At 34.7% G+C, this 18,893-nt stretch overlaps 1 protein-coding gene across 7 annotated transcripts in view; it reads right to left on the bottom strand.

The window, feature by feature from the left end:
* The window catches only part of DCAF6 (DDB1 and CUL4 associated factor 6), a 154,945-nt gene that overhangs the window by 104,828 nt on the left and 31,224 nt on the right, over positions 1 to 18,893 (bottom strand). For all 7 annotated transcript variants that reach the window (XM_057726437.1, XM_057726434.1, XM_057726433.1 and 4 more), the window contains 2 exons: positions 13,520 to 13,612; positions 5,253 to 5,438 (listed from right to left, as the gene is read on the bottom strand). In XM_057726437.1, coding sequence (XP_057582420.1) covers positions 5,253 to 5,438; positions 13,520 to 13,612 — 279 coding nt within the window. The remainder of the gene's footprint in view (positions 1 to 5,252; positions 5,439 to 13,519; positions 13,613 to 18,893) is intronic.

The raw sequence follows: 18,893 nt of genomic DNA, 5'->3' as shown, positions 1-18,893 counted from the left end.
AAAAAAAAAAAAAACAAAAAACCAATTCATATGGACTCTCAAAGGACACCAAAGCAGCCAAAACAATCTTGAGAAAGCGAAATAAAGTTGGAGCCTCACACTTGCTGATTTCAAAGAGTATTACAAAGCTGCTATATTTAAAACATTATGACAGACCTACAGACCAATGGAACAGTGTAGAGAACCTAGGAATAAATAAACCCTCACATACGTGGTCAAATGATCTTTGAGAAAGGTACCAAGGCTACACAATAGGGAAAGAATAGTCTCTTCAACAAATGGTGCTGGGAAAACTGGATATTCACATGTAAAAGAAGGAAGTTGTACCCCTACTTTCACCACACACAAAAATTGAATCAAAATGTATTAAAGACCTAAATGTAATACTTAAAATTATTAAAAAAAAAAAAACTCTTAGGAAAAAAAACCCTGGAGAAGAGCTTCATGATTTTAGATTTGGCAATGATTTCTTGTTTATGACACCAAAAGCTCAGGCAACAAAAGTGAAAATAGACAACATCAAACTTAAAAACTGGGACTTCCCTGGTGGCACACTGGTTAAGAATACACCTGCCAATGCAGGGGACACGAGTTTGATCCCTAGTCCAGGAAAATACCACACGCCATGAAGCAACTAAGCCTGTGCACCACAGCTACTGAGCCTGAGCTCTAAAGCCCACAAGCCACAACTACTGAGCCCATACACCCTAGAGCCCATGTGCTGCAACTACTGAGCCCACCCACCACAACCACTAAAGCCCGAGAGCTCTAGGGCCCACATGCTGCAACTATTGAGCCCACGTGCTACAACTACTGAAGCCCATACACCTAGAGCCAGTGCCCCACAAGGGAAGCCACCACAATGAGAAGCCCACACACTGCAACAAAAAGTAGCCCCTGCTTCCCACAACTAGAGAAAGCCTACACACAACAACAAAGACCCAATGCAGCCAAACAAAACAAAATAAAAACAAACTTAAAAACTTTTACACAGCAAAGGAAACAATCATCAGAGTGAAAAGAGAATCAATAGAATGGGAGAAAATGCACACTGCATCTTACAAGGGACTAATATCCAATATATATAAAGAACCCCTTCAATTCAACAAAAAAGCAATCCAGCTAAAAAACTGGCAGAGTACCTAAACAGAAATTTTTCCAAAGATACACAAATGATCAACATACATAAAAAGAGCTAACTTGATATCACTAATTATTAAGGAATGTAAATAAAAACCTCAATTAGCTACCTCCTCACACATGTTAGAAAATGGCCACTATTTTTTCAAAAACAGAAAATAACAAATGTTGACAAGGATGTAGAGAAATTGCAACCTCTGTGCACTTTTACTGGGAATGGAAAATGGTAGAGCTGCTATGGAAAAAAGTATGGAAATTCCTCAAAAAACTAAAAATAGAATTATCATATGATCCAGCAATTCCACTTCTGGGCATATATATCTAAAAGAATTGAAAACAGAATCTCGAAAAGATATTTGTGCACTCTTGTGTTCATTATAGCATTATTCACAACAACTAAGAGGTGGAAGCATCCCAAATGATCATTGATGGGTAAACAGATAAAGAAAATATGGTATATACATACAGTGGAATACTATTAAGCCTTAACAAAGAAGGAAATCTTGTCATATACTACAATACAGATAAACTTTGGGGACACTATACTAACTAAAATAAGCTAGTCATAAAAAGACAAATATTGCATGATTCTACTTCTAGCAGGTATCTAAATTAATCAAACTCTTAGAAACAGAAAGTAGAATGGCAGTTGCCAGAGGCTGGGATAAGGGTGAAGAGGAAAATTGTTCAATGGATACAGAATTTTAGTTTTGAACAAAAAATTATATTTCAATCACAGTATATATGTATTCAGCAAAAGAAAAAAAATCTTTGGCAAAAGGTTATATACTGTTAAAATGTCCTTATATAGGCTGCCTCTTTTGCTTGTATGCTGTTTGCAATTCTGACTTACTTTTCTAAGAAATAAATTATGTTAATACAAAAAAATCCATATGGGGGGAAAAACTGACTCCTGCTTCATATCATCAGAAAAATGAAACAAGGTAAATTATAAGATCTAAATGGAAAAGACAAAACAGTAAATTTTCTGAAAGAGAAAACAGAAGAATGTCTCCATAACCTTCAGATAAGAAAAGATTTTTTTGAGCAAGATGCAGAAAGCAATAACAATAAGGGAAAAGACCAATACATTAGACAGCATTGAGAACTTCTGTTCATCAAAAGACACCATTAGGAGGGTGAAAATACAACCACAGAGTAGGAAGAGACAGCTTCACATGCAGAAGATATAAGAAATTCCTATAAATTAACAATAATGAAACAAAATTGACAACCCAATAGAAAGATTAGGAAAGAAATCTGAATAGACACTTGACAAAACAGTATATCCAAATAACCAATAAGCATATGAAGAGATGCTCAACCTCAGCAGTATCAACAGAGCAAGGCATTTTAAACCACAAGAACATGTCAAAATTAGAGATTAACAATACCAGTTGTTGGCAAAGATAAGGAGCAATAGGCACTGTTATTATACGCTATTGGCGGGAACGTAAGTTGTTACACTTTGGAAAACTATTTGGCACTATCTCTAAAATAAACAAATACGTATTCTTATGACTGAACAAGTTTACTTCTAAACATAAATATACTGAAAGTCATATAAAGGAATGCTCTCCAAACTGGAAATCAAATTTAAAATTTTCATCAATGGTAGACCAGATCAATCAGCTGGGGTTTATTCACAGAATGGAATATTTAAAAGCAGTGAAAATGAACACATTATAGTTGTACCCAACATGGATGAATTTCACAAACATAAGATTTTGTTCAGCAAAAGTCATCAAATTCAAAAACAAAAACAAACAAAAGACCATTTAGTATGACTCCATTAATATAATGTTCAAAAACAGAAAAATTAAGGTGGTTAGAAAAACGTGTTGGAAGTCAGGATAAAGGGGCTTCTGGGAAACCTAATGCCTTATATTTCTTGATCTTTGTGGTTGTTACATGAACAGATTCACTTTGTTATAATCTACTGAGCTATATACTTAGTGTATATTCCTACATGTTTTGTGCTCCAATGGGGAAAAAAAAAGTTTAATGGTAGATGGAATAAGAAGGTCTTAACAAATATCTAATCAGAATTCCAGAATACAAAAATACAGAGAATGGTGAAGAATAATGAGACATTAAGTATAAATTTCCCTCATTTTTCAAGATTCTAGTTTCTCAGACCAAGAACATAAATAAATTCCAAACAGGAAAAATAAAAAGGAAATCCATACCTCGATACACTGCTGTGACATTAATGAAGGAAAAACAAACAAAAAACAGCAAAGAAAAATAGAATTAAATGCAGTCAAGGGGACTTCCTAGGTGGCGCAGTGGTTAAGAATCTGTCTGCCAATGTAGGGGGCACAGGCTGGAGCCCTGCTCCACGAAGCTCTCACACGCCACAGAGCAACTAAGCCCATGAGCCACAACTATTGAGCCCCTGTACCACAACTACTGAAGCCCATGTGCCTAGACCCTGTGCTCCGCAACAAGAGAAGCCACCACAATGAGGAGTCCCAGCTCACTGCAGCTAGAGAAAGCTTGTGTGCAGCAACAAAGACCCAACACAGCCAATAAATAAACAAATAAACTTTTAAAAATAAATAAAAATAAATGCAGTCAAGGAAAAGAGATAAGTTGACTACAACAGAACCAAAATTAAACTGATGACTGACTTATCAATTTCAAAAGTAAGGTCAGAAATACAGTGGAATACCACCCGAAACAGAATAACTGTCAAACCAGGAGTGTGTATCTAGTAAAACTACCTTTGAAGAACTGACATAATAAAGATATTTTCTGGAAAAAGATGAAGAGGGAAGAAGTGAATGAAAGAAAGAAAAGGAAAACAGGAAACAAATTGTTTTAGATCAACAAACTCTCATTTAAATGAACTGGAAAAGAATGTACTTTAGGTACAAAATGACCCCACCGAGAAAATCTGTAACAGAAGAGCTAAAGGTATTGGTAAATATGTAGGTAAATCTAAACAAACACTATCTAATAAAACAATGGTAATATTTTAATACATGAGGGGAAAAATAGAATATAACTACAGTCTGAACAACATAAAATTATATCTATATAAAATTAGACAAGGGATGAAGAAATAACAATGTGCTAAGGTGCACATTCAGGAGAAGGGCAAAGGTATTTACTGACTTCATACTTTGTTAATTACTCTTATAAAACATCAATGTCTATCTTCCTTGCAAGCAGCAGAAACAAAATGGGCCAAATGCAAAACCTTCAAGCAATTCAAAAGGAAGGCAAAAAGAGGAGGGGGAAATTAATAGGGGAAAATTTTTTCAAATAGAAAACTTATAAGAAGATATATAAACAGATTTAAATACATCAACACTGATAATAAGCATAAATTGACTGAAATCTCCAATTAAATGCCAAATTTATGAGAAATGGATAAGAAAAAAAAATCCAGCTAGAGAATACTATTTTTATAAGTACATATAATAGCATGAGGGTACAGAAAAACTGAATTTCAAGTAATAGAAAAAAGATACACCAGGTTAACATAATATGGGAAAACAATGAATCATCTGATACAAAGAAATGAAATGACAAGATTATAAAAGAGCATTAGGAAGAGTAAGCAATTTTTCTGAACCAAAGCAGTACAACTGAGTCTCAGATTCATTTCATCTCATTTAATTCAGCTTAGGGCTTGAGTTTATTAATACCCTTTAGGAATCAGATTCTTTTGTCTAGTGTAGTAGCATCCCTTCTGACGTGAACGTTTGGTAAGCATGCCAGCAATGACTTTATGCAAAACAGGAAGTGGTTACGAGGTTAAAGCCAAGTATAGTGCCTACAGCACAATAAAGAAGCATCTTTAATGACTGATTGATATCTGTCTGCTTAGAGTATAGTTGCTCAAGGAATTACAAACCCCATTACTATTACTCACATCTTATTCCTTCACTTTATTTACAAGCCTGTCAAGATACATTTTCTCAAATACTGAAATGTAGACATTCTGTCAATAATATCTTTACCTATTTATGCATGAATGTGTACATACACACATACAAATCTACACATATGTACGTACACACATCTATCTACACATACATACTTATATAAAACATACACACTTACATATGTGTCATATAGATAAAATCAGAGTAATACTGTACCTCATAGGTAGTTCCATAATGGCACGTAAATTGGCATTGTCTGTTGGTTTCTGCATCTTGCTCAATATTGGTATAAAATATCACTCCATCTCCAGAACAGGATACAATCTGCTTATCATTTGTACATGGTAAGAACTTTGCACTAAATATATTTGCTCGGTGCCCTGAACGAATTGTTGTCAAAACCTAAAACACAGAGAGGAAGTAGTTCTTGAGTAATTTATTATTTCCTAAAAAGAAACACTCAAATTCAATATAATCACAGCCAGGAATATATTCTCACTAACATTCTCATCTCAAATGAAAAAATATCATTTGATTCCAAACTAATATAATTACAAAAAAAAATCAGAAGCTCACATATTTTATTTTCCTCTGAGATGTAAAGAAGATTAAGTATGAACAGGAATAGTACTAAAACCGAGTTCCCCTAAAACTGAGTTCCCCTGCAGACTTTATGATTAACCTCTCTTTCCAAATTTTACTTCTGGTCTTGTCCAACACCTGTTCCCCTCATGATTCAAAGAAAACAGAGGACTGAAACCAAGCAGGACCCTGGAGGCCATCCCAGACATAAAAGCCTTTCAATATCCCATTTCTTGTTTGTAGGAAAAAGGCTTCCAGCCTCCTAGACCTTCCCTGAGTTCCAAAGGGCCGATAAACAGTTATTAATTAGGAGACTGAGGCAATGCAGAAACAGCAACGGGACTTGGTCCTGGTTCTTTGCAGGGGAGGGGAAGGGGTTGGGGTTGTGCATAAGAGTTCGGTACATATTTCTGAGTTCATCTACTGGAAGTAAGGCCCCCACCCAGGTGGAAGATGGTAACTTCAGGCTAAGCACAAGCATGTGGACCCCAGACTGACTGGAGAGTCCTAGAACACCACCCAGTTACCTCACCATTGGCCAACCAGAGGAAGATTACACACCTGGCAGCCCTCCCCCCAAATTCTGCCTATAAAAAATTCTTCCCTGAAACCCATGGGGAGTTTGAGTCTTTTGAGCAGGAATCACCTGTTCTCCTTGCATGCCCCTGCAATAAACCTTTCTCTGCTCCAAACTGTAACATTTTGGTTTGTTTGTACTCACTATGCGACAGGCACACAAACTTGGGTTCAACAACAGTGCCTTGAAAATTAAATATGCATACTTCCACCTACTTGGTGTATCTGACTCATTCATAAACTCTCAGTAAATATGAAAAGACTACCCTGATTGACTTCTGAAACTGTTTACTAGATGATTATTAAGTTATTCCCTTTCAGGATGAAGAAATAAACTGAATTTAAATGAATCATAAAATTAATGAAATGGTACAGATGAGAATACAGCAGAACTTCCTACATCTAATTCCTTAATAATTTAAAAGACTAGGACTTCCCTCATGGCACAGTGGTTAAGAACACGCCTGCCAATGCAGGGGACACAGGTTCGATCCCTGGTCCAGAAAGATTCCGCATGCCGCAGAGCAACTAAGCCTGTGTGCCACAACTACTGAGCCCATGTGCCACAACTACTGAAGCCCACGCACCTAGAGCCTGTGCTCCACAAGAGAAGCCATCACAATGAGAAGCCCACACACCGCAATGAAGAATAGCCCCCTTCACCACAACTAGAGAAAGCATGCATGCAGGAATGAAGGCCCAATACAGCCAATAAATTTTAATTTTTAAATATTAAAATTTAATATTTAAATTTAATTTAAATTTAAAATGTAATATTTAAAATATTAAATTTTAATATTTTAAACATTTTTATATTTGTAACACTCATTGAAGATAAAAGACCAAATCCCTCAACAGTGTTTAAAAACGTGGGGAGGGACACAACAAAACCTGATATAAAAAAAAGGGCAGGGACTTCCCTGGTGGCACAGTGGATAAGACTCCACAGTCCCAATGCAGGGGGCCCGGTTTCGATTCCTGGTCAGGGACTGGGGGCTGGATTGAAAGAGGCATGGCCTTGCTAAAAAACATTACTGAAGCAAATGGGAAAATGTGAATATGGACTATACATGTATATATATGCATGTATTATGTGTGAATATAGGTAATATACAATGGACGAAGAATGTCGCCTGCCATATCAGTAAATAAAGGATGGTGCATCCAACAGTCACTGCAGCTACCACCCCCGCCCCCACCATGGTGCACCCTGAGGGGAACTCAGAACAGTGATTAACGGGCTGCCAGCCATCAAGCCATCAGTCTCTGCAGCCACCCCAATGGTGCACACTGAGGGGATTCAAGGTAGAGGAAAAAAAAGGATACTGACCCTAGATAGTTAAGATACATAGCAAAGGAACAATTTCAATAAGCCCAGATTCTTGCATCTTCCCAAAGAAAAGAGCTAAATTCATTAACTTGAGATGTCTAGGTTTTTTTAATTAGCAGTAATCTTTTGATGTTCTACCTGGGGTTTTTTTTTGTTTTTTGGGGGTTTTTTGGTTTGTTGCAAAAACTCTTAATATATCCTGGCTCCTCCTTTACCTCTTCAGAATAGTTCCTCAGAGCTATCTGAGAGGCTGTTTCCCTGGCTTAAGTTCTCAGTATGTCCACCAAATAAAATAGAATTCTCAACTTTGAGGTTGTGCATTTTTTTCCGTTGACAGTACAAAATCATTTATATTATATAACAGCATATAGTCAATTCTCATTATTACTGGCAGTTATGTTCTATAAAGTCACCGCAAACACTGAATTAGCAAGTGCTGAATCACTGCTCCTACGGAAATACAGCGTTAGATTCCTGTGAGGCTCTGGTCATAACATTTTCATCAACCAGTCAATAAGTAACTTTGTTTTATGTGTTTCTGCTTAAAGACACTTTATTTACTATATATTGTTGATTCATTAACATTGAACTTATGGCCAACAGCACTATAACTCATGCCTAAATGAAGCTTATCTAACATATTTGCCCCATAAAGTACATCCCAAGCTTATTATACTTAGGAATACTAGATAGTACTTCAGCACAATACCTGGGGACTACTTTAAACACTGAAATCACCAAAAAAAGCACGAAAATGCGAAACCTGTGACACTAAATATATCACAAAAAGGATACACTATGCTTACAGTATTTGATCTGAAACAAGAAGTCTGAGTGTCACTTTGTTTGAACTCACCTGGGAACATGAATGTCGATGTATGTGTTTGGCAAGTCAAATTTTTTGCCACTCTGTACATGTGCGTGGCCATAAATGACTAGGAAAGTACTGGAAGTACTGACTTTGCAGTTAAAAATAAATTTAATGAGTAGGTGAATTTGCAAATATGGAATCTGTAAGAAACGAGGATCAACTCTATATTCAATATTACATATCTTGACCATGGTAACTGTATTATTGTTATATAGGATAATGTTCTTGTTCCTAGTAGACAGATGTCAAAGCATTCATGAATGAAGTGCATGACGCCTCCAACTTATTCCAAAATACTTTTTTAAAAAATCTATTTGTGGATGTTCAGTGTATCATTCTTTCAACTTTTCCATCAGTTTTTAAATTTTCAAACAAATTTAGGAAAAGATTTCAACTTTGTTTTTGGTCTGTTAGTGTATAACATTAACTGACAAATTCACAACTGAGAGTACAACATCAAATCAGAACATAGATCTGGTATAAATATGAGCAGCTATTTACCTTGACCACTTTAAGTATTTAAGTCATCTCATTTTATCTAAGACCTAGGGTTTGCTGAGTACCATACAGTACTCCACTGTAAATCTTACTAATGTACATTTAATTAGGGTCAAAAAAAAGTGGGGGGAGAGTCTCTGCACCTACATCAAACAAAGACAATGGAGAATAAAAATTTCAATGTTTTAAAATTTTTCATTCCTCTCTCCAAGTATAAGACACTGAGATCTGCTCGATTAAAGTACAAGAAATAACATAGAGAATAATTAAAGACTTTAAACAAGATAGAATCATAGCCTTTAATGCTGTCATATATTTCAGCATGGTTTACCAAGTAGCTAAGTATTAATATATATAAGTCACTACATACAATCTACGTAGTTTCTTAGTCTGATAGGCCTTTGACTTTGCTTTAGTCACATTCAGCAGACATTATTCTTAACAATTTGATTTATCTCTGTTTAATGGGTTTATGTATAGCTACAGAAACAAAAGCAGGAACCTCACTCAATACATTAATGTATATTGGCATATCACATATCACTCAAAAATTGAAAAGTTCTTTATTAAAATAATCAGAGTAACTATTCAAGTAATTAGTAAAAGACTGACTCCTTTCCCTCTGAACAAATATCTTGATTTCAGATGTCCCTCTCCAAACTTACTCCCTCCTCTCTAGCATGCCCCATTTTAATAACACTGATATCCACCCACACAGCTGATCCAGTCAAAAACTAAGGAATCATCCTTTATTTCTCTTTCCCTCATCCACTACATAAAATCCACCAGCAAATCCATGTCCAAGATACATTTCAAATTACTTCTCCCCACCTTTAATGCCATTATTTCTACCTCAACCATTATCCCTTCTCAATCATAATCTCAGAGATTTTAATCTCAATCTCTGGATTACATCAATGGCCTCCTATTTCCTCCTATTTACTCAAACTCTACTCTCCAAAAAGCAACCACAGCTAACTTTTAAAAAGGCAAGTCATATCACTTTCATGTTTAAAATACTCTAGTAAACAGCTATTTGAATTACACTAAAAAGTAAACTCCTTAATCTAGCCTATCAAACCTACTATCTGACCCCCGTATAATCATGCTAACTTCATTTTGTACTGCTCTTTCCCTAATTTATTAATAAATAATTGTTGGAAGAACTGGTACTCATTTATATAGTTAGTAATTTCACCAAAGGTCAGAATTTGTTTTCAATTGTTGAAAACAGAATCATTACGACCAATACAGGTATGCATGCTACTGGGATAAACAGCAATAAGATCAATTTAAAAAAATAGATGTGCAGCTACAAACAGTTACAATTTTTGAAAGCTGGATTTATTTTCTTATTTGTGCTTTCCTTGGATTAATGCATTATAATATTTTTTCAGAAAACACCTAAGAATAATGGCCTACAAAGGTGGAAGTTGGCAGAGTAACTTAATCTAAAATGAAAATAACATATTGTTAACTTCAATTAGTAATAAATGTGAACGCGAACTAGCTGTAATGTCTATCACTTTGCTGATCATCAGGTTACTTTGACTAATCTAGCTGGCCAAGCAGTTATCTCTTTCCTCCTGCATCACGTTATATACAACATTCCAAAACTTCAAACTTGGTCCAGGAATATCTAAATAGAAGATACTAGCTCTTCAAGCTCTTAGTAAAAATCACCCCTTCTCAAGCCTACTCCTACCCCTGTCTAAGGCACTGAATACAGAAACGTCTTGCCTTTCTTTTACTAATATTTATTGGGCATCTATTACACGACAGGTAATTCACTAAGTGTTCAGAAAACAAAAAGGAAAAAGAAATGGTCACTGTACCAAAGAAGTTATAGTGTAATGGTGAGCAACATGCAAACAAACATAATAACTGAGTTATCCATAAAATATGAGAATACAGAGGAAGGAATGCCTATATTTGTCTAGGGAATCTAGAGATATATCACAGATAAGAGCTGAGGCTTGAAGGATGAAATTAAACCTGCCAAGTAGGTAGGAGGTGCATGGGAAAGCAGAACATCCCATGAAGAGAGAAAAGCAGAAGGAAAGCATAGAGAAACAACATTGTATGCTCTGAGAACTATAGGTAGCAAGATGAAGCCAAATCAATAAAAACTTTGCATGTACTCAGGATTTCTTTTACAGAAGATGCTCCAAGGCTACCTGAGGGCTAACTTCCTTCTTTTTCATCTACACGTTGAGGACGAGGCCCTTTGGGGGGTCCCAGAATATTGTGTAAAGTCTCTTACAGGAATCCATACCTGACTGGGATCCTGTGTTTTGTTTCTATTTACCTTGACCTTCACAGCCACCAAAACTAAAGCTTAGATATGCTAAGACTGACAAATATCTTCAGAACAAAAGTGGCGATCATGCTTACTTCTCTGGACTCACCTCTTCCCTCCCATTTTGGACTGATAATTCCTTACTATCAGAACAGATATTTGTTACTTTTAGGATAAATTTTAAAGTTTTTAAATCAGGCATTTTTGAGTTGATTTCAGTGGAAGGATTGGTCCAAATAAACTAGCCTGTAATTTTTGAAAAAAAAAGCATCCCTTTTTTATATATTTGAGATCTATGATATACATAATTAAGACATGATGCCATTAATAAGGAATACTTAAATCTATTTTTTAAAAGTATCAAAATATTTATATCCAATAAATTAATCTTTCCAAGAATCCACAGGATCTAAAAATAGAGTAAACCTATAAGAACAAGTAATATCTGACTCAAGATCAAAAAACTTTATTTTCCTATGTAATGAATCATCAGTGTTTTAAAACAAAAAATATTCCTATATGACAGCAAACTTGGATATATTAAAACGACTATGTGAAAACTATAAAGTCTTGTTATACTCAAAACCTTGTAAAGTATTATCTGATTAACCATTTCTCAAACTGAAAAAAAAGTAATCAAATTTTAAATATACATATTCTACTGGGAACCATACATCAAAGTGATTATCATTTTTTTTAAATAAGCAAATAAAGGAAAAACAAGATCTTTTAAAAATTATTCCAATGGGTATATTCACAAAATAATTGAAAGCAGGTACTTGGAGAGATATCTGTACAGCTATGCTCATAGCAGCATTATTCACAATAGCCAAGAGGTGGAAATAACCCAAGTGTCCACTGACAGATGAAAGGATGAACAAAATGTGATATACACATACAACGGAGTATTTGTCATCCTTAAAAAGGAAGGAAATCCTGACACATGCTGCACATTAGGACCTTATTCTAAGTAAATATTCTAAGTAATAAGTAATAAGTAAATATTCTAAGTAACATTCTACGTAATAAGGACCTTATTCTAAGTAAAATAAGCCAGTCACGAAAGGACAAATACTGTATATAAACACTTATATGAGGTACCTGAAACAGACAAATTCATAGAGATAGAAAGTAGAACAATGGTTTGTCAGGGGCTGGGAAAGGGAAGAAAGAAGGGTTATTGCTTAATGGGTACAGAGTTTTAGTTTTGCAAGATGAGAAGAGTTTTGTAGCTCCATGATGGTGATGCTATCACAACAATATGAATGTAGTTAATGCTGGTGAACTGAACTCTTAAAAATGGTTAATATGCTTAACTTTATGTAATGTGTATTTTACAAAAATTTTTATAAAAAAGAGTAAAGCTCTACATCTTTTCAAAAACAAAATAACTATTCCATTGGTATCTAGATGAGTGATTCAAGTAACTATAAACATTAAAATTCTGATAGTGATAATCAAAAAGCATTCAACATATACATTGTTCCAGGAACTTTTCTCTGTTGGAAGATACAGGTTCTCTGAATAACGGAGAACTAAGACAAGCAGAATTCAGAAACATCAAGTTTCCCTCTGCTAAGTCAGGACAATTAAGTAAAGTTATCTCTGAAATAAAACTATGACCTGTCCTTTAACCAAGGATAGCCTCAATACGAACCTCTTTTTAGGCTGAAGAACCACAAATGTTTACTTAAATATCTTAACTATTTAAATGTAGAAAAATTAAAAATACATTAGCAATTTATTCTGTAAGATTGCTAATAGTAAATACGACTGCAGTCAACCAATCTACAATGTTCTCACACATATAACAATATTTGTATACTTCCTCTTATATATAAAGTCAGAAGAGCCAATAAAAATCAGAACATAATCTGAATGAAAACTTAATATGATATTCCAGTTTACTGAATTGGATGTTATGAAGCATTTCATTAGAACCTAGTCACTGTGTGTAAACTGATAAAATTCAGTTTCTTAAGTTGCTTAGCTGAAGAATAGATTTTGTGAGCATAAAAGAAAAAAAATCACATCTTTCCCCCAAAGAATGATTTATTGAGATAATGTCACTTTTGGCAATTTTATCCACATGGATAAAATGAAACATATTTAAATTTTCTAAAATCAAAAAGCTAAATGAAATCTAGTGTTTTCTGAAAGAAACTAAGGAACGTGCATGTGATAACATCTAAATTATATAATAAACTTTAGCAAAATAAGGATATTCTTTACAAATGCCCACTGCATGATTATTCTATATTTCTTGATTTCTAGCTTCTTGATTTTTTTCTCTCTCATTAAGCTGTAGATTCTTAAAACCACTTTACCTTTCTGCTGTAAGGATTACTTATTACTAACTTGGTGTCATCTGAGCCAGATAAAATATATTCTCCAGTCTCATTCCAACAGATCGTATTAACCTAAAAAGAAAGCAAAAAAGAAATTTGAGCAGACTGAAAGTAAAATAAGTATGCCATATTCACTTAGCTGATGGTTCAAAATTTATACCACTAATGAGGTTATGTCTATGGTAAATAGTATTTACCAGTTTACTTAGTGAAAATACACAGAGTGCCATTTAGCAAATACAATGCTCTATAAATTCACAATGAAATATGTGGGTCTTTCTTAAGTTTTATTTAAATTTATTTTAGTTAATCCATTTTATATCCAGAGACATAAAACCAAGTCACCTAAAAATGAATTAAAAAACTCACTACAGAGCCACAGTAACCAAGGCTGTGTTGGTGCTGTCATGATCACAGACATATAAATCAATGAAATGGAATCGAGTCCAGAAATAATCCTTATATTTATGGTCAGGTAATTCTTGACAAGAAGTCCAAGACCATTCAATGGAGAAAGAATAATCTTTTCAACAAATGGTACTAGGACAACTGGATATACAAGCAAAAGAACGAACTTGGATCCCTACTTCATATCATATACAAAAATTAACTGAAAATGATTAAAGATTTAAATGTAAGAGCAAAAACTTTAAAACTCTTAAAAGGAAACATGGGTCTCAATCTTCATGAAAACTAAAACCACAATGAATTACCACTTCACATCCATGAAAGATGGCTACAATAATTTAAGAAAAAGAAAACATAGAAGAATTAGAAAGAATATCAAGAAATTGGAACCCTGATACATTTCTGGTAGGAATGCAATACAGTAGTACAGCTATTTGGAAGGCAGTTTGGCAGTACATCAACAGAATTACCCTATGAGCCAGCAATTCCACAACAAAATGTACATCAAAGAGAAATGAAAACATGTCACAGAAAAACCTGTACACAAAAGTTCATAGCTGCATTATTCATTACAGCCAAAAAGGGAAGCAATTCAAATATTTACCAACTAATGAATAAACAAAATGTGACTAACCCATTTGCTCATAACAAAATATCCATACAATGAAGTATTTTCAGCCATAAAAAGAAATAATGATATATGCTACAACGTGGATGAATCTTAAAAATATTATGCGAAGGGAAAGAAGCCAGTCTAAAAGGCCACATATTACATAGTTAATTTACATAAAAAGTACAGAATAAGCCCATCTATAGAGACAGAAAGCTGATTAGTGACTGCCAAGAGCTAGATGGAGGGGGAATGGGAGCGACTGATAGTTGGTATGGACTTTCTCATTTGGATGATGAAAATATACTGGAATTAGATACTTGTGATGACTATACAACTTTATGAATATAGTAAAAAGGCACTGAACACTTAAAATAGATGAATTTTATGGAATGTGAACTATATCTAAATTAAAAAAAAAAGAGCAATTACTGACTTCCATTTTCAGTCAAGATGGAGTAAGAGAGACCAGATTTACTATCATATCTGAAACAACCAAAAAAACAGCAGAATATACATTCTTTTAAAGTACACATGAAATATTTACCAATACAGAAAATATTTACTTATGGCCATAAAACAAATTTCAATATATTTAAAAGACTTCAAGTCCCACAAAATACATTCTCTGTCCAAAATGGAATTAAATTAGAAATCATAAACACAAAGAAATATTTGAAAACTATAAAATAACAGATGGTCAAAAAATAAATCACAAAATAAATTACAAAGTATTTTTAACCGACTGACAATAAAAGCACAATACATCTCAATTTTGGGATTACAGCTAACATAGTGCTTAGAAGGAAATTTATAGCACAAAAACACCTATATTAGAAAGATACAGGTCCCATAACAATGGCTTCTGCTTCTACTCAAAAACCTATAACAAGAAGACCAATGAGGGCTTCCTAGGTGGCACAGTGGGTAAGAATCTGCCTGCCAATGCAGGGGACACAGGTTGAATCCCTGCTCCAGGAAGATCCCACATGCCACGGAGCAACTAAGCCCATGTGCCACAACTATTGAGCCTGTGCTTTAGAGCCCGTGAGCCACAACTACTGAGCCCATGTGCTGCAACTACTGAAGCCCACGCACCTAGAGCCCGTGCTCTGCAACAAGAGAAGCCACAGCAATGAGGAGCCTGCGCACAACAAAGAGTAGCCCCCACTCACCGCAACTAAAGAAAGCCCGCGCATAGCAAAAAAGACCCAACACAGCCAATTAAATAAATAAATAAATAATAAAATAAAAAATAAATAAATTGGGGGGAAAAAGACCAATGAAATCAAAAGATAAAAAATTGGAAATAATGAATATAAGAGCAGAAATCAATGAAAAAGAAAATAGGAAAACACAAAAACTGATAAAACCAGAAACTGGTGCAATGAAAAGACAAGTTAATGAATCTGTACTCAGACTAATCAAGAAAAAGAAGGGGTGGGGGAACTTATTACCAATATCAGGAATGAGAACAGTGACATCATTTCACATTCTACAAATATTTAAACATGAAAGAATACTGTGGACAACTCTGTTCAATAAATTCAACAACTGGGAGACATAACAAAATCCTTGAAACACATATACTAAACAAAGCTTACTCAAGACATACTCCATTTTTATTAACAAACTGTAGGGTTAGAAGTTTCAACAAAGAAAACTCCAGGCCCAGTCTACTATTTTGCCAAATTTTTTTTTTAAATAAATGATGAAAATTCTGTACCAAGTCTTTCAGAAAATATACTTACCAACTCTTTGGTACAAGAAAACTATGGACCAATATCCTTAAAGTACACACAAAAATTCTAACACAGAATTTTAGCAAATTGAATAAAACAATACATGAAAATGGATAATACATCATGACTCAAGGAGATTTACCTCTGAAATGCAAGAATGGTTTGACACTCAAGTATTAATCAATGTAACCCATGATATTAACAAACAGAGGAAATTATATGATCACTGAAATAAATGCAGAATAGACATCTGAAAAAAATCCAACAACAATGCATAATAAGAGCTCTAAGCTAAGAAAAAAGGAATCTTTTCAATGTGACAATGAACATCTATTAAAAAACCATCATACTTAATAATGAAAGCCTGGATGCCTTCCCTCTAAGATCAGAACAAGACAAGGATGTCTGCTCTCACCACCTCTGTTCAACACTGTCTAAGGTACTAGACAGTACAATAAGACAACAAGAAGAATATAAAAGGAAACCAGACAGAAAAAGAAGTAAAATTATCTTTGTTCTCAGATGACATGATTGTCTATATACAGACACATCCTATAGAATCTTTAAAAAAGGGACTGGAGGGTGGGGGGGAGTCATGGGAGGGAGGGAATATGGGGATATGTATAAATACAGCTGACTGACTTTGGTATACCTCAAAAACTGGTACAAGAGTGTAAAGCAATTATACTCCAATAAAGAGCCAAAAAAAGAAAAAAGGGACTGGAACAAATAAGTAAGTTTAGGAAGTTTGAGGGATACAGATGAATACCATGTTCCCTTGGTATCCATGAGGATGGGTTCTAGGACACCCCGACAAATGCCAAAATCTGTGGATGCTGATATCCCTTACATAAAATGGAGCAGTACAGTCAACCCTCGGTATCCACAGATGAGGAACCTGTGGATACGGAGGGATGACTGTATGTAAAAATACACAGCACAAGGAATTAAAACCACATTTTGCTATCACTAAATATCTACTAGAATGTCTAAAATTAAAAAGAAGGAAGAGGGACTTCCTAGGTAGCACAGTGGTTAAGAATCAGCCTGCCAATGCAGGGGACAGAGATTTGATCTCTGCTCCAGGAAGATCCCACGTGCTGAGGATCAACTAAGCCTGTGCTCCACAACTATTGAGCCTGTGCTCTAGAGCCCACGAGCCACAACTATTGAGTCCATGTGCCGCAACTACTGAAGCCCAAGTGCTTAGAGCCCATGCTCCGCAACGAGAGAAGCCACCACAATGAGGAGCCCACACATCACAATGAAGAGTAACCCCTGCTCGCCACAACTAGAGGAAGCCCATGTGCATCAACAAAGACCCAACGCAGCAAATAAATAAATAAATAAATAAATAAAATACATTTAAAAAAGGTAAAAAAAAAAGGAAGAAAGAGACAACAGTATAATAATAGTAAACTTCAACACTCCACTTTAAACAACAGATAAATCATACAAACAGAAAATCAGTACGGAAACATCAGACTTGAACTAAACTTTAAATCAAATAAATTTAACAGATATATAGAGAACATTCCATCCAACAGCAGCAGAACATCTTACAAAGCACACACAGATCATTCTCCAGGATAAATCACATTAGATCACAAAACAAGTATTAGCCAACTTTAAAAGAATTAAATCATACCAAGTATCTTTTCTGACCACAGTGGTATGCAAATAGAAATCAACAGGAAGAAAACTGAAAATTTCACCAGTATGTGAAAATTAAATACCACACTCCTGGACAACCACAGCATCAAAGAAAAAAAATCAAAAAATATCTTGAGACAAGTAAAAATGGGAACAAAACATATGGGATGTAGCAAAAGCAATTCTAAGTGGGAAGTTTATAGCAATCAATGCCTACATTAAGAAAGAAAAGATCTCAAATAAACTACCTAAATTTACACATTGAGGAACTAGAAAAGAAAAACAAAGCCCAAAGTTGGCAGAAGGACAGAGATGATAAAGATCAGAGCAGAAATGAATAAAATAGTAGAAAATAACAGAAAAGATCAATGAAACTAACAGTTGGTTTTTTGAAAAGATTAGCAAAATTGACAAACTTTTGCTAGACTTAACAAGATTATAAAATTATACATAAAAGAGAAGACATTACAATTGATACCACAGAAAGACAAAGAATCATAAGAGACTACTATGAACAATTATACATCAACCAATTAGAGAACCTAGAATAAATTCCTAGGAACATATAACTGACCAAGACTGAATCATGAAAAAAGAAAATCTGAATAGACCAATAATGAGTAAATAGATTAAAAAACCTTCCCACAACAACAACAAAGCCTAGGACCAGATAGCTTCACAGGCTTTGAATGTTTACCAAATGTTTAAAGAAGAATTAATACCAATCCTTCTCAAACTCTTCCAAAGAACTGAAAAGGAGAGAATACTCCCAAACTCATTTTCTGAGGTAAGTATTACCCTCATACCTAGGCCAGATAAGGATACTACAGGAAAAGAAAACTACAAGTCAACACTATTTTTTCCCAGCGTGTTGGGTCTTCATTGTTGTGTGCAGCCTTGCTCTAGTTGTGGTGAGTGGGGGCTACTCTTCGTTGCAGTG

The sequence above is a fragment of the Hippopotamus amphibius genome, chromosome 3 (genome assembly GCF_030028045.1).
Source record: "Hippopotamus amphibius kiboko isolate mHipAmp2 chromosome 3, mHipAmp2.hap2, whole genome shotgun sequence".
In the NCBI taxonomy this organism is placed as follows: domain Eukaryota; kingdom Metazoa; phylum Chordata; class Mammalia; order Artiodactyla; family Hippopotamidae; genus Hippopotamus; species Hippopotamus amphibius.
Note: the sequence above shows the minus strand (reverse complement) of the source record. Positions and strands in the feature narration are given on the sequence as shown.